Source organism: Mustela nivalis (genome assembly GCF_964662115.1).
Source record: "Mustela nivalis genome assembly, chromosome: 4".
Classification (NCBI taxonomy): domain Eukaryota; kingdom Metazoa; phylum Chordata; class Mammalia; order Carnivora; family Mustelidae; genus Mustela; species Mustela nivalis.
Window position 1 is genome coordinate 9,178,306 of NC_139023.1, and position 17,535 is coordinate 9,195,840.

General features: G+C 33.2%; 1 protein-coding gene across 7 annotated transcripts in view; it reads left to right on the forward strand.

Annotated features, from left to right (window-relative positions):
• The window catches only part of ANKRD17 (ankyrin repeat domain 17), a 160,251-nt gene that overhangs the window by 112,464 nt on the left and 30,252 nt on the right, over positions 1-17,535 (forward strand). For all 7 annotated transcript variants that reach the window (XM_082727716.1, XM_082727717.1, XM_082727720.1 and 4 more), the window contains 8 exons: positions 2,875-2,986; positions 3,159-3,304; positions 7,354-7,496; positions 8,028-8,241; positions 8,738-8,913; positions 10,244-10,406; positions 12,695-12,790; positions 14,264-14,380. In XM_082727716.1, the coding sequence (XP_082583842.1) occupies positions 2,875-2,986; positions 3,159-3,304; positions 7,354-7,496; positions 8,028-8,241; positions 8,738-8,913; positions 10,244-10,406; positions 12,695-12,790; positions 14,264-14,380 (1,167 nt within the window). The remainder of the gene's footprint in view (positions 1-2,874; positions 2,987-3,158; positions 3,305-7,353; positions 7,497-8,027; positions 8,242-8,737; positions 8,914-10,243; positions 10,407-12,694; positions 12,791-14,263; positions 14,381-17,535) is intronic.

Genomic DNA, 17,535 nt, shown 5'->3' on the forward strand with positions numbered 1-17,535 from the left:
TGCCCTATGCTGTAAGCACTAAGCTCCTAGTGAACAGGGTCTGTATTTAGTTATATTTGTCAACCCTGAAGTACCTAGCAGAGTATTTTGAATGTAAAAGGTGCTTAATAAACATCGGTTGAATTAATGTTTTATAATGGAGGAGGGCAAACAGTATTTTACTAACCATTAAAATATTCCATGCTTATCTTTTTCAAATTTTGTCTCTTCATTCTCTATTTAAGATTGGCTCTGCTTTCCTAAATTACTCTTTAACCCCCAGAAGACATTGAGAAACCTAATAAAGTTCATTATAAAGTGGACTCTTCATCATAAAGTTGACTTTCTAATTGTCACTAACGTAGGAAGTATATAAGGTAGATAGACTTAAACATTATATTGACCTAGTTGGTTTAGCACTGCTTTATGATGTAATAGGGAAAGCAGGATTTTGTTATCCAAGATCTCCTTGTTTTTTTTTAAGCCAGTCCCTATCAGTTACTAGCTTATATGACTATTGGAGGATTATTTCTTTAAGCCTTTGTTTCTTTTTTTTTTTTTTTCTGAAATCAACATAATAATTCCTTCCTTATAAACCTGAAATGAAGATCAAATACAATTACACAGTCAGAGCTGTCACTCATTTAAGTATTCGTGTCCTTCTTCATTGTTGTAGTTGGTGCATCTCTCCCTTGTGGCCATCCCTGATCTCTGCAGTCAGTAGCTCTGCTCTTTGCCAGCCTCTTCTGCAGAGCAGCTTTTGCGGTCTCCCTCTTCATCACTGACTAGTAGGCTTTTTCTTATTTCTTGACTCTATCGATTTTGCCTTTTGTCTCTTGTTACTCATTTTTTATAATGGAGTTTGGTTTTGAGACTTGACCTTCTGGGAGAAAATGCCTTTCCTTTTTGTATTTATTACATAAATATAATAAATATTACAAAAAATATAAACACAGTAAATATATGTCTTATATGTAGCCTTTTGTTTTATTAGTAATAGCCTTTGAATCTGTGACCCTGCATAGCTGCTGTCATTCATTGAACTTAACTATCATTTATTGTTTCCTAGGCAAAGCATCACTTACAGGTAGAGAATGCAAACATGAATAAAACATGTTTATTACCTCCCAGGAATTTCTAGTTCTCTGAGAGTGATAGGCATATACTGATAGTAGCATAAGGAAGATTGGTGATAAGTATTGTACTAGAGATGCATATGTAAAAATGAGGGAAAAGTAGCTTAGAACAGTACTGTGAAACAGAAAAAATAATGCAAAACACATAAAGTTTTCTAGTAACCACATTTAAAAAAGCAAAATAAAATAGGTAAAATGCATCATAAGAATATATTTTATTTAGCTTCATATGTCCATAATAATATTGTTTTAAACATGTAATCAGTAATACCAAAAAACTACTGAGATATTTTACATTTTTATTTCATATTAAAGGTCTTCAAAATTCAGTCTATGTGTTATACTTACAGCTTAGAGTGATCACATCATCCTTGTTTTCCTGGGACTTCCCTGATTTTAGCACCAGAAGCTTCTTATGCCAGAGACCCCCTCAGTCCTATGCAAATGATGGTTTGTTAGCCTGTATTTATCTCAACTTGGGTTTCATTTAGATTTGATTAGATGTACAATTAAAAAAGTAGATTTATTTACTCAGAGTGCTCTGAAAAATTCTCTACTAACCAAATGAGTATCACTTTTTAACTTTAAATTCATTAAAACAAAATTTAAAATTCAGTTTTTCAGTCACATTGGCTATATTTGTAGAATAACAGCTACATACTGCTAGTAGTTACCTTTCTTCCATAGTACAAGTTTAGAGTACTAAAAGTATGAGGACTTAGTTTATGAAACAAGCATTTTAAACTATAATAGAGTATCATTAGCAGAAGTCAGAAGTAAATCATCATGTTTCAATTGTGATAGTCTTTGTCTTTAAAAATACTCTGTATACTATGTATTTTTCTTTGTTGTTCCTTTAAGTATTTGGGGGCTTTGTTTTCAACTGCAATTAAATTACTTGGAAGCCCTTTTTCTATACCAGGGCTTGATTTTCAGCTTTCTTAGGTGGGCCTAGAACAGCTAATTTGGCTCCACTGCTGAGGATTTTACTTGATATTCTGTGTGTTTTGAGGGCTTTCTACTCTGGCTGGTGGGAACCAAACTATTGCTGGCCCTGTGTAAGCTCTGGGTGTTGTTATGCCTGCTGGTGGTCTTTCCTTGGCCTCTCAGTTTTCCTCTGCACATATGCTAATCAGAACTCAGCTGAAAGACTCAGCCAAAGACCCTCTGCAGATATCTGGAGTACTCTGTCCTGCTTTCCTATCCAGTAGTCTGCCGCATGAATTCTAGCCATCTGACCGCTCCAGACTCTGTCTTCTCAACTCAGGGAGATTGCCAGGCTGTATTTGGGTACCCTCTCTGCACAGCAGCCTGGAAACTCTCCAGGCATTAAGTTGAGTTTAATCATTTCTACCCTCGGTAATCACTGCCGCACAATGCCTATCTAAATACCATCATTTCAGGTAGTTCATCCTTTCCTTTTTGGTTGTTTGAGTTAGGAAGACAGATCTTTTCTGTGCTACTCCATTAATGCTAGAAGCAAAAGTGAATCTAACACTCTTTCTTTTAATCTTGTATTTGTAAATAGCATATGGTTGAAAATCATACTTTTATCCCTTCATGTTTAAGAATTGCCCATAAAGTTCAAATATTATTTTGTAGCCTTTACAAAATCACAAGTTAGCCACTAATGAAAAAAATAACTTAATACCCAAATGTTTGATACAGTAGAATGGGACATATGTGTTTATATTTAGTTTAAGTATATATTATATAATTGATATAATTTTAAAATTAATCAAAAAATAATTTTTTATAGACTGAAAGTAATCATGATACAGCGCTAACACTGGCCTGTGCTGGTGGTCATGAGGAACTGGTACAAACACTGCTAGAGAGAGGAGCTAGTATTGAGCACCGAGACAAGAAAGGTAGGGCTTACTTTTGTTGATGTTTTTTCTGGAATATTTGTGTTCTGTGAAGAAATACTACTTCTAGCCCTGTTGTGATAGATATAATGAAAAACAGTGCGTTTTTTTGTTTTGTTTTGTTTTGTTTTTGTTTTTTTGCTTAACATGTAGTGAGAAGATCATTTTTTTCCAGGTTTTACTCCACTTATCTTGGCTGCCACAGCTGGTCATGTTGGTGTTGTGGAAATATTGCTGGACAATGGTGCAGACATTGAAGCCCAGTCAGAAAGAACCAAGGACACACCGTTATCTTTGGCTTGTTCTGGGGGGAGACAGGAGGTAACATTTTCCCCAGTATAATATCTGTCCCATCTGTTTAGCAAATACATATTTTAACTTGTATAATTTGATGGGAATAATAGATTGACATCTAGATTTATCACAGTAACTGTCCTTTTGCTAATAGGTCATAATTTCAAACTTTGTGTTAACGTAAGCCATTGTATCTGAAAAGCCACATCTATTACTATGTTTATCTAAAAGTAGTACCTGCCATGGGAATTCCTGTGTGTTGCATTCAGGCTAAGGGAGTGATTAAGCCATTTCAAATCAAATCAGTAAACTCCTGATAAGCAGGGACTATATTCACTTGTCTTTTCCTATCCCAGAGTACCTGGCATGAAAGGTACAGCTCAGCCTCTATTGCTCTCGGTGTATAAAATTAGTAGGGAATCAAGAGGATTCAATTTTTAGTTGTTCTTTTCATTTTTCCCACTCCTCAACTCTGAAAGAAAGATTCTCAGATGAGATTATATGACCTTTTTATTTTTTAAGTAGGGTAGAACCACTGGTGTGATCAGGTGTAGGCCCAAGATTTATAGCCTATAGCCATGTATGTCTTCTGCTGGCATTTAATGATCAGCTGGGCAACCTGATTTTTTTAAATCCATTTTTTAAATCTAGTTGTAAGGATTTTGATTAGCCAGTTGTGCTGTCTCTGTGGACTGGCAACTTCTCAATTTAGGATATTGTTGAATCTTAGATTTAAGAAGTATCCTAGATCATACAGGTTATTTTCTTACTCAGCTTAAAAATGTTTTACTTTTTTTTATTCCACCATCCTGTTACAAAGTTTTCCTGTTTATCAAGCCTGAGTTATGCCTTCCCTAAGTTTCCCCACTATTCTTAATTTCGTTCTTTGAATTAATAAAGAGATTTTATATCCTCTTGTATCTATAGATATTTGAGTCTCTATCTTCCAATTACCTGTTCTCCATTTGAAGCGTGTCCTGTTCTTTTGATTATTAGCTTGAAGATACCTTTTCTAAATCTCTCACCTGGCTGTTCTACCCATTATGTCTGTATCCCTCCTGAAATATTATGTCTAAAATTATTCTGGCCAGTGAAGTGGTAGATTATTACCTCCCTGTTTGTGCACCTTAAACTGCCTGCCCCCCATATCAGGCTATATTGAACTTGAATCCGCTAAACCCACTAGAGTTTTTAGTAAACTAGAAGATAAAAGTTCTTTAAAAGATAGAATAATTCTTGCACAGAAAGAATGGAAAATCCAATAAAATGGTACATGAATAGAAAGATAGAAGTTAGTGATCCTTTATCTTGTGGATTAAAAAGAATTGGAGCCTAGTCATAATACAGTTGTTTTTTGTTTTACTTTTTCTTTCTTTCCCATAAAATTTTTACTTTGGCCAATTTGTAGTTTTTAAATATATGATTTTTGCTCCTTTATATTTGGAGTAGATAATTATATGTGTGGACAGTTAGATGCACTTGTTTCTACAGATGTTCTGCATAGGAGACAACAAAGAACCTGTCTCTGCTATGCTCTTCCTTCTGGTTGATAATGTGAATACATTTGTATCATTTTCCCCCCTGTATTTCACAGTAGAGGTGATTGGTATATTAAAAGAATTTTAACCCAAATGATAGGAAGTAAGACAGTAAAAAAGCTGCTTGATTTGGTAATCTCTGCCACATCAGAAAGTGTGGAGATCTCCATTAATTTCAAATTGAATTTATGGCAGAACTTTTTAAAATTAATAATAATATTAAATTGAAAAACTTAGTTGGAAATGTAAAGGCTTAAGGTTTTAAAATATAAAACCAAAATATTTTGGTTTTAGAATATAATAAAAGTAAAATTTTGATTTAACTGAAATTTTCAATCATTATATAGCTTGAAATAATTCTTGCTTTATATGGTAAGAAATTTTTCAGTGTTAAAAAGAAATCAGTTTGTTTCTTTCCTTTCAAAGCAATTTTAAAGCCTCTAGCATTCTATAATCTTTATATATTCTTACTACAATGTAACAAATGAGGTTGTAACAGATACAGAAGTCTTTTAGGGTAATAATTTTGCCTATAACATTCTGTTGCTTTGATTTGGTGTCATTGGAACAGTTAAGTATTTTGAAGTTATTAAACAGTGCAAACTCATTTTACTATAAAATCACAAACTAATTTATATTGAGCGTTTATTACTTTCTGGGAATAGACCATTCCCTTTGAGAGATAGCTAAGGTCAGTTATCTTTGCATAATGAAATTAATAACTTTAGAAATTTGATTAGGGTTTTTTACTTTCTTGTTTAAGGGACTCTCTGTAAAATAAACAGCATAATGCCATTTTTTGGTCTTGTTTTTCATAACCTTGTCACATAAGCCACCTACTGTTACTGGCTCTGAAAGCAAAAAAGTGATGGGTAGAAGTCATAATCTAAAATTGGTCATACATAGCTTTATTCAAATGAGTAAAGTTTCAGCTTATATGTTAAGACAAAGCACTGTTCATTATTTGTTATTTCCCAGTTAGTATTTTAGGATATTTTACTAGTATTAAGAGCAAGGTAAGAGCTATGATCTTGGGTAATCCAACTTTTCTCTGCCTCATTTGCAAAATGAAGGTGAAAATACTAGTGTACCTGGGTCAAAGAGTTGTTTTGTGCATTAAATGGCATAATGGACGAAAGATGCCAATAAGTACTTCAATAAATGCTAACTAGTTTTTAGCTATCAGAAATGTAGAGTAAGATCCCAGTGGGTTACCACCACATAGCCCAACTACAATGGCTGAAATGCTAAAGACTGGCAGTGCTTAATCTTGCCAAGGATGTGGAGGAGTCAGGACTCGCTTATTATTTGTGGGGGTGTAAATGGTACAGTGACTTTCAGAAAAGGTCTGGTAATTTCTTATAAAACTAAACATATACCCAGAAATTCTACTAGTAGATAGAGCCCATGAGCAGTGAAAATATATTACTGAAAGAATAGCAACTTTATTCAAAATTGCCAAAAATTAGAGACTGCTTTATCTATTCACCAGTAGGAGAAGAGATAAACTCTAGTATATTGTATGATTTGTATGCTATGCAATAACACAGAAATGGCTCTCAAACACTGTGATTTCATCTATTTGAAGATGTAAGGTAGATATAAAAATAGGCTATAGGTGGGATTGACTGAGAAAGAGGCATGAGTAAATAACAGGGATTTAAATAACATCAGCTTTATGCATTTGTCAGTATTGAGTAAATGTACACTGAAGTTTTGAGCATTTGCTCTAAGTTAGAAATTTTTCCCCAAAATTTGAAAACAAGTAATATTCTAATAATGATATATATGTTGATGTATTTAAGGAAATTGCAGCTGTCTACAATTTACTTTGAAATGAAATGTATCAAAAAATGAACAAATAGATATGATAAAGTAAGTGTAGTAGAATATTAATGGTAGAATCTAGGTAGTGAGTATGTGTAAATTTATTGAACTTTTCTGTATGTTTAAAAATTTTCATAATAAAATGTTAGGGAAAAAATAAGCATTAACTTTATTCCAAGTTTTTAAACATTTAGTTATTGGTTAAAAATTTAAAAAAAAAAATACTTTAAAGAAGGGCACCTGGCTGGCTCAGTCAGTAGAGCATGAGACTCTTGATCTCAGGGTTGTAAGTTTGAGGCCCACGTTGGGTGTAGAGATTTCTAAAAATTAAAGAATAAAATCTTAAAAATATATCATAAAGACACTTACATATATAAATGAAAAAAATCTTATTTTACTGCTATGTGATAGAGTAACAGAAATAGTAATTTTTAAAATAGCATTGCACAACACACTGAGATCCAGACCATGCATGAACACACCGTGTCATTTTAACAATTTCAAAATGGATTTTAATTGAGAAGCTAGCTTACTGTTGCTTCTAAGAATTCTTGCTATCATTTGAGTCTGATTTTGTGCAAAGGATTAAAAAAGGACTTTGCTGTTTTTTTCTTCTACTCTGTATCAGAAAAATAAAGAAATCAGAAATGGGCACCTTGCAAATTGTTTCACCATAAAAAGAAAACACAGCTTTTCCTCTTTTCTTTTCAGGTGGTGGAGCTATTGTTAGCTCGAGGGGCAAACAAAGAGCACAGGAATGTTTCTGATTACACACCTCTAAGCCTGGCTGCTTCTGGTGGCTATGTGAACATTATCAAAATATTACTAAATGCAGGAGCTGAGATTAATTCTAGGCAAGTTTTATTCTCTCTCTATAAGCCCCTTAAGAGTGTTATGATAAGCTATTTGTAGAACACTTATATTTTTAATGCAATATTTAGGAAATGCCTTCATTACAAATTTAGAATCCAAACTGTTGGGAGATTTTTAATTTTATTTAAATACTTAAAAACTTTGATATAAACTTGAAAAAACATCACTTACTGTATTTCTAATGGTACTAAAAGTAAGCACAGTTTTCTTAGGAGTTTTTATTAAGAAAGTATATGCTTTAGGATGGAAAATCTATCATAATAATAACTTAATATTTAATAATTACTTTTCAGTCCAAGTCATTATGTTGAATGAGATACGGAAAGTATTCTAGTTCTAAGGTGGTAAAAAATTTCTAATGGAGTCCTGGTCATATCTCACAGACATACAAGGGCTGAGAAAAATTACTTTAAATAATCCTGCAAAACAAAGAATCTTAAATAAATCCTGAAATAGAATTCTATAGAAATTTATATTCTTTACCTTTGTTCTCCCCATACCTCCACCCCCAGAACTGGTAGCAAATTGGGCATTTCTCCTCTGATGTTAGCAGCTATGAATGGGCACACAGCTGCTGTTAAGCTCCTGTTAGACATGGGCTCTGACATAAATGCTCAAATAGAAACCAATCGGAACACTGCCCTTACTTTAGCCTGCTTCCAAGGAAGAACTGAAGTGGTTAGTCTTCTGCTTGATAGAAAAGCAAATGTGGAACACAGAGCTAAGGTAAGAAAAAGTCTTGAGATTTATACATGGATTTATTGCTTCAGTATTTAAGGTGTACAGTAGCATTATGCTAATTATAATTTTAGTGTTTTCTGGTAACTTGTCTTATATGTATTTAATCAGAAATCATTCTGTGTACTCAAGCACTCTTGAAAATACCTCAGTAATAAATTTTTATAGGTAATAATGACACTAGGGTTATTAGCTTAGAAAACACATAGTATTATGAAAGAGAAAAGAGGAAGCATTTATTAGCACCAGTTATGCCAAATGCTTGCATCTTACACAGTTTTTTTTTTTCCATAAGAAATTGGCATTATGTAGGATATCGTTCAGTAGATCACACTGTAACTCAGGCTGGTGGTGTCAGTGCTGAAATTTAGTTGTGAATTTTTGCAACAATTATATCATGTTGCTCCCCAGATTGTTCTTTAAACATTTTAGCTCTTTTCAGTCTCTTACCTGGTGGTGGTGTTGTTGTTTTCACTAAACCTAGACTGGCCTCACACCGCTAATGGAAGCTGCCTCTGGTGGATATGCAGAGGTGGGCCGAGTTCTTTTGGATAAAGGTGCTGATGTTAATGCCCCTCCAGTGCCCTCTTCGAGAGATACAGCTTTAACCATAGCAGCAGATAAAGGGCATTATAAATTCTGTGAGCTTCTCATTGGCAGGTATGATGTTACCATACTCTTCATATATGACTGTGTGTACCAGTGATTACTATTCTGTCTGGTTATATTGTATTATTAAAAAAGTAAATGTGGGGGTGCCTGGGTGGCTCAGTGGGTTAAGCTGCTGCCTTCAGCTCAGGTCATGATCTCAGGATCCTGGGATCTAGTCCCGCATCGGGCTCTCTGCTCGGCAGGGAGCCTGCTTCCCTCTCTCTCTCTCTCTCTGCCTGCCTCTCCATCTACTTGTGATTTCTCTCTGTCAAATAAATAAATAAAATCTAAAAAAAAAAAAAAAAAGTAAATGTGATTACTTCCTCCATGAACTACAAGTGCATGTTTTATTTTATTTTAAAACCGACTTCTTTTATTTTCCGCCTATCCAGAGGTACATTTCATTGTCTAATTTATTTCAGTATAACCTAAAAATACTTCTTTTCTTCCTGTCTTGGGTGTGTATATACTCTTAAAGCACTATAATAAGCTGTTTGAACATCCAGCTGTTGTCACCTGTGTTCACATCTCCCATACAGTTTGAGTTTTCAAAAAAGAGTATCACTTGAAATCTTAAAAGTCTAGCAGCAATCTAAAGTTTATTGTTGATTTTCTCGAAAGTTTTTCGTTTGTCTTGTTTGGTTAAATAACAGTGAGGGCTTTTAAATAACAGTTGTAGAACTATTCATGATATCAGACAATCCAGAAGAATTTCTGCTTTCAGTCACTCAGAAGTTGCCTGTCAGTCTTCCAGAGATTCTTGACTGCTTAATTGGATTTCCTGCTTTAACAGTCTTAAAGACATTTGCATGGTGTCCTAAGCAATAGTATTTAGTAGTGGCTCTGTCACCTGTTAATTCACCTTGAGTCTTACTTACCATGTTGCCCACCATGTGCTAAACCTGAATGTTATTTTTAGATTCATTCTTTTCCAAAGTTTAATACAAATACATGCATACAAGTAACCTGAAATAGATACAAGTGCCTCGTAGAATACTGTTTGTGTCTCTGGCATACTGTTTATTTAATGTATTGATTATGCTATTAACAGGAAGTACTTTTATTTTTTACTAAATAAAATTCACATTTTTTCAGGATTGAAACTTGAAATTTTAAGATTAAAAAAGCAATTATTTGTCTGTTTTATTTTTTAAACTTGATGACTTAAATTTGATGATTAGAAATTCTTCATAATTTTGAGAGAAACATGTATTTTTGTCCCTCAATAATATAAATAATTTTTCACTTTCATAGAATATTTTTCCTGAGTTTATAGTTGATTTTTATTATCTGTTATTCCATTTCATTTTAAACAATGACATCTGTGTCATTGATTTAGGGGAGCTCACATTGATGTACGTAACAAGAAGGGGAACACTCCATTGTGGCTAGCAGCAAATGGTGGACATCTTGATGTGGTTCAGTTATTGGTGCAAGCAGGTGCAGACGTGGATGCAGCAGACAACCGCAAGATAACTCCTCTTATGGCGGCATTTAGGAAGGTAGAAGTCTTTCATCCTCATTCACTTGAATGTTTTTCACTTAGGCTAGAAGGTATATAGTTTAGTGATCACTGAAGACTCTTATTTTAGGATTTAACAGTAGTGTCCAACGCGGTAAAATGCTATGCAAATAAACACTGATGTGTTTCTGTATTGATGGCAACACTTGAAAGGTAGATATAGGTATCCCAGAAAAACCTTTAATGTTGATATTGATAAATAAAGCTAAGTAAACTTGTAAAAAGTTGTTCTAAGTAGTATTTTCAAAATCTAGTTGCAAACTTAATCTTTCACAAAATGTAAATCCAGTTAAGAGTAACTAATTACTTATGGATGGATGTTTTCTTATAATAGTACGGCAGGGAAAAATCAACTTAAATTGATTTTATTTATAATCACTTGCTTTAATTACTAGGGAATTAAATAATGAAATAAATAATGAAAACCCAGCTAGCAGTATTTTGAAATGACTGAATAAGGAATGAACTGCATTCAGATATAGAAATAAATTTTGTGAAAGAAACTTTTTTTCTCTTCCTGTAATGCATAGCACAGAGCTGTGTATAATTTCATTTAATGTTTTCATTGGTCTCTTAAATACAGTTTAAATTTGTTACTGGGAAAACTGGGTTACTATTTTAGAGTTGATAATTTTGAGTTTTATCATTTTGAGACAGGTAGGTAAAATCCCTTGATAGACTGTAAATGATTTGTTGTATTGAAAACTTCTAACATAAAATTGCAAAAAATTGTCTTTCTCCTTTTTGTCTTTTAATTCTCTCTGGCTCCTGTACTTTATACCACCTCTTCCCTAGATATTCTAGACTACCTAGACACTGATTCTGTATGGTTTTTTCTCCACCAGTCAAACTTACGCTTTATCATTGACTATCTACTTCTTCTCCAAGCAAGCTAACATATATCGTTATCAAGTTAATCTTCCTAACTTCTCCAATATGTTAGTATCCTCTTCTAGAGCCTTTTCCTTTTTTGGCATCCTTTGAAATCCAGTCTTAGTTTGTTATTCAGAGCCACCATAAATCTAGTGCTCTTCAAGTTCATCTCCCATTATGAGTCCCTGATATGGAGAGTCTTCTCCATGCTTGCTCTTTTCATTGTTGCTGTCTCTCACATCACCTTTGTTCTCATTTCAGAAATCTTGTGTCTTTCCTCATTTTCAGAGTTATTCATTCTTTGGGTATAGTTTAAATCTCCCTTTCTACAGAAACTCTTCCAATCCTATTTGAGCTCACAGTAAGATACTTAATCTACTAAAAGTTGTAGAAGTTCTGCCGTCTGTTATTTTTGTCATTCATTTGACTAAAATTACCTTGTAATTATTACTCCTTAACATGCATATATCTTATCTTTCCAGATAGACGTAGTTCCTTAAGAACAGTGTTTGTATTCATTCCATTTTTTTTTTGTACCTTAACATGTGCAGCTGTAATGGCTGTACAGAGAGTAGCAGTTGTACTTTTTAAATGTAGAATTTAATTGGGGAGGTAAGATCCACACACAAAGTCAGGTAACTGTGTGAGTGTCTTATATAATTTAAATACTATAGAAGTGTTGGTGAGATATCAAGGAATTATGCGAATGGCATTGAACTATTCATTAAAAGATAGGAATATTTGAAAAAGATAGAAAGGAAGAGATTGAGAAATATACTAAACATGGTCTGTTTAACTGGACTAGCTAATTTGTGGGTGTTGTGTTCAGAGAGTAATAGTGTAGACTGGATAAAGTTAGTCTCTTGAGCGCTGGTCTAATGATTTTGAGCTTAGTGAACTGTGTTACAGTGAATCTTATAATCATAGCTCCTGCTTTAAGAAAGTGTATTTTATTCCTTTTACACTTCTGGTACAGTGCTGTACATTCAGTTTTTATCTGAAAGAACAAAATTGTTATTTCTATTCTTTTAATGCTTAGAATTAGGATGTTCACTTATGAGGTAGCTAGAAACAAATGAGGTTTTGTTTTTGTCTTTTTTCTTTCAAAAAAAAACTTTATTCTTCATACTAATTTTTTTTTTTTTTAATTCATTGTTGTTTAGAATTTTAGGTCAGGTTATTCTGTACTTGGGAGGGTGGGATGAAGATGAACAGTATAGATTTAACTTAACGGAACCAGAGTCTGTCTCTTTTTTATTTACAATGCAAATAATATCTAATTAAGACTTTATTTTGTGGCACTGATGCCAAAGTAATCTTAGAATAGACAGACTGTAGATATACTGAATCCTCTTAGAATCTGTTTCCAATCTGACATTGGTATCTATTTTTTAGGGTCATGTGAAGGTGGTGCGCTACTTAGTCAAAGAAGTCAATCAGTTTCCATCAGATTCTGAATGTATGAGATACATAGCAACCATCACTGATAAGGTAATACACTGATTAAACTCATCCCACTCTGTGAGCTAGGGATCCCATTTGGTTATACATACACACACATATACATACCTATGTGTGTGTCTCCCACTAAGAAAAAAGCCTTAGTCTAAGCAATAATGTGTGGCTTATAGCACTTTTCATTTATCTAGTATTTGAGAATGAACTTCTCTATTTCAAAGATACTTCAGATTATTTACTTACCTGAAGAAGCACTAAAACTTTCTCTAATAGAATTTTATTTTTTAATAGTACTTGAACTAATTAAATTTTTATGTAAACACTAAACAGACTAAAGCAAATATTGTTATTATTCATCATCATTATAATTTATGTATATGTTTATCCAAATTGATAGTCTCTTCTGAGAGGAACAAGCCCAGTAGTTTTGTTTTTTGTTTTTTTTAATACCTGAACAAAACTGAGCATAGTCATGGGCAAGAAAATTTTAATGTCTTCAGTATTGGAGTAATTGTCAGCTTAAGAATGAATTAGCAAGAATTTTTGCAGGAAAGGTAGAGAAGGTTAAATAAATCCTATTAGACGTCTAATTGGGATATTCTCCTGCTGATGTTTTGACTTGGGGTTTATACTTAGGTTTGAATAAAATCCTAAGACACGTGTCTGAAAATGGAAAGAGGTCAATGAATCCCAAAATGTCTTTTTACTACATAATAGTGAGCACTATATTTTCATGGATTTTATTTACATAGCTAATTCACTGTCTTGCCTGCCTCTGCATTCCTCTGTGATAATTAACATTCCTGTTTTGTTTTTTTTGTTTTGGAGGGGTGGGGAGATTATTTAATGTGTTACTCTCAATAGGGAAATAGCCCTTTCCTGTTAAGTAGTGTGTTCTAAGAATGAAATCACTGAGAAAAGTACGTAAGTACCCATGTCTGTAATTTCTTTAAGCGTGCTTGCACATGAAGTTGTAACAACCAAGCTTAAAGCTTTGAGAACAGTGTCTGCCAATAAAGTTCTTTAACATTTTTTTAAACCTATTTTCTTTGTTGACATTGACCTTTTCCTTTAGCCCATTAGCCAGCTGGCATAAATTACTGCAACTCTGTTTGCTGTATGATTTGTCCATTGAAATGTTGGGAGTAAATAATTTTAGTTTCCAAAGTACCAGACAAATGGATATTATTTTGAAGGACAGTAAAGGCTCCTGCTTGTGTATTTTAAAAAACACATAACAGGGTTCCTGGCTGCCTCAGTCAGTAGAACATGAGACTTTTGATCCCAGGGTCTTGAGTTTGAGCCCCATGTTGGGTGTAGAGATTATAAAGAAATAAACTTAAAAAATGTGCACCATTTATATTATTTTATTTGTACCCTTTTTTGCCCTACCACTAATTTTTATTGCTTATGTTCATTCAAGTACCTTAACTATTGTGTTTTCAGGAATATCTCTAAATGTGAATTGTTTTTTGAGGCTGCAAACATCTTAATTTTTTATTTTAGGAGATGCTGAAGAAGTGTCATCTTTGTATGGAATCAATAGTACAAGCCAAAGATAGACAGGCTGCTGAAGCAAACAAAAATGCCAGCATTTTATTAGAGGAGTTAGACTTGGAAAAGGTAATGGTAACCTTTATATATGAAAAGTTCTTACTTTTCCTCTTTTGCCTTCCACCTAATTGGTAATCTGTTGTGTTTTGGTTTCATTTCATTTTGTTCTTGCTTTAACCAATGCACATGTTTTTTTCTCCAAGTTTGGCTTAGTTAGAGGGAATTATGACTACTTTAAAAATCATTAAGGTAACTTTCTTTGTAATCAAATTAACAAAATTTTATTACAGGAGTTGCATTGATCTGCAAGTCAGAAAACCTAACCTCAATAATCAAGTTTAGTCTTACATCAACAAATGATCTCTTAATACCCATCCAAATTGATCTTTCATTGATCCCAGACTTTGTAATTTATTGCCAACTGATTTATCAGATGTACCAAATGTATTACCATCACATAACCAATCAGGGAACTGCAGCCACTTTGTGGAATGTTTAATGAGTACATTTTTTAAATGGATGATTTGTTTTATACTTTTCTCTTTCAGGCAGAGCATCATTCCCATCTATTTCCACAGGGAGTAAAATACTACAGAAAACATTTGGTTTTGCAGTCTTGTAGCTCTCTTTCTCCCCCTTCTTATCAATGAGTCTGTATTCTAGAATGTAACACAAATAGTAATCACAGCAGGAAAAGGAGTTGGAATACATATTCTACCATGTTTGATCTTTTATAAAAAGGTTAAAAATGCTGTAAAAAGTTTTTAACTGCTATCAAACTTAAAAGTACTATTTATAAAGGCTATATAGTGATAATTTTAACCTTTTTTAACTTGAGTAATTTCCCTTTTTTACTGTATTTGCTGACTTAAGTTAAACTATGAATTTCAACTTACATAAACAAAAAATGAATTATTTTCAAGATTTTATTCTAATTCAAGTGTGAAGCTACACTTATTTTTTAGAAAATATATTTAATATTGGAGGTTCTTCATCTAAAATAATCTGGTTTAGGGGCACCTGGGTGGCTCAGTGGGTTAAAGCCTCTGCCTTCAGCTCAGGTCATGATCCCGGGTCCTGGGATGGAGTCCTACATAGGGCTCTCTGCTCAGCAGGGAGCCTGATTCCCTTCCTCTCTCTCTGCCTGCCTCTCTGACTACTTGTGATCTCTGTCTGTGAAATAAATAAATAAAATCTTAAAAATCTGGTTTAAATTCTAATCAAACAAATTAGCTTTTTTCATCATTTTGAAATTTTTAAAAAATATAAGCACATTGAGAGATTGATATTTATAACCATTATAACTATTGCTTTACCTATTTTTATATTCTTATCTAATTATTTAAAGCCTGCTAAATACAAGCAATATAGTAGTGCCAAGTGGTATGATAAAATATGTATTATTTTCGTTTTCTCACTAAAAAACATTACTACCTTCCTCTTTCAGATGGAGAAACTTACATCTGTGGGAAGTTAAGTAACTTGCTTAAACTAGAATAGGGTTTGAACCCAGTTTTTTACTGTTGTTGTTTTTTTTTTTTTTTTTTCATTCCGAATTCCCAGGTTCCCACTCTTTTTTTTTTTTAAAGATTTTATTTATTTGTTTAACAGAGAGAGAGAGAGAGAAATCACAAGTAGGAAAGGGGGCGGGGGGAGCAGGCTTCCCGTTGAGCAGAGAGCCCAATGTGAGGCTCGATACCAGGACTCTGAGATCATGACCTGAGCTGAAGGCAGAGGCTTAAACCACTGAGCCACCCAGGTGCCCCCGGGTTCCACTCTTAACTAAAGATAAACTACCTCTTATTCTTTCTTCCTAAAGTACTATAATACCCTGTTTTATCATTACTCTCCTATTTTTACATCTTAGAACTCTCCTGACTCTAAGTTGTTTCATGATACTATTTCTTTTTTGCATTTTTATAAATCTGCATCCTTTCTATAGCTGAGACATAGATATCTGTTTTTAAATAAAACTTTTAATTTTTTCATGCCTTGATATTTGTACATTACATTAAATGCACCTAAGAATTTATTGCATACCTATAGATTATACAGTCAGGAAGCAATTTATAGGAGACATCTTTATGAAGATATCTGTTCTCAGTCAACTTCATTTTTTTTTTCTTTATTACAATGTATTCAGTTTAAACTGTGAAATATGCAAAGATAACTAAAGAAAAAACTATGTCACCATTGTAATATTTAACTAAAATTAAAAACCCATTATGGTAACTAAAGTCTGCACCTCTACAATTACCTATAAAGCCTTTTAAGAATGTATGTGATCTGCCCACTTGTGATACTTCTTACACCTCCCTGATCATATGTATGTATTTTTTTTATTACTTTGGTCACTTTGTTCCATCCATACTGACTATCCTCTTTTTGTTCTTACTCTGCCTTCTGCCTTAATTGTCCCTTCATTTGCCTTTACTTTAGTCTCCCTTCCACAGACACTCTTACTACTCTTCTTCCCTTCTCTGTTTTCGCTGTGTAACATTCTAAATACTGTATTTTATTTAGTTATCTTGTTAGACTCTACCACTGCAGTGCATGTACCACAGAATGGTGCCTGGCATGTCATAGGCGGTCAGTAGGTATTTCTTGGGCAAATGCATATTCACACATACGGATATGGTATACTTTTTTTTTTTTTAAAGAATCCTATGAACACATTAATACTTGCTTTTCCCTCGCTCAGTAATTGATTGATATTGGCAGTTGATAGTGCTTTAACTGTAGAATATACTCCATAGAAAGTTTGTTTACAGTTTTTTTGTCACTACAAATGTTACAGTAAAAATCCTTACATGTATTCCCTTATATTTGGGTGATTTTGTTTTTATAGAATAAGTTTCTTCACTTGGGTCAATATATTTTAAATTTTAATACTTCTAGAATATTCTCCTACTATTATCAGCGACTCAAATGTCATTTCCTTGAATTCTTTGCAATATTTCTTAACCTTGATGTTCCTGCTTTCAAGAACCTCAGGTTTAAAGCAAATTAAAAGAAACTTCTTTCAAATGTCATTGCATATTTTTCCACACTATTAAAACTCAAAGTGATAATTCTTAACCCATAAACTAATTAGATATAAATTGATTGTTTTTCATGCACAGATACTTTATAAACAGTTTAAATTAGGGCAGTTTAGAGATAAAATTCTGTATTACAGAGGAGGTTCTTCTCTCCTGAACTCTAGAGCAGTATTCCTATTTGAA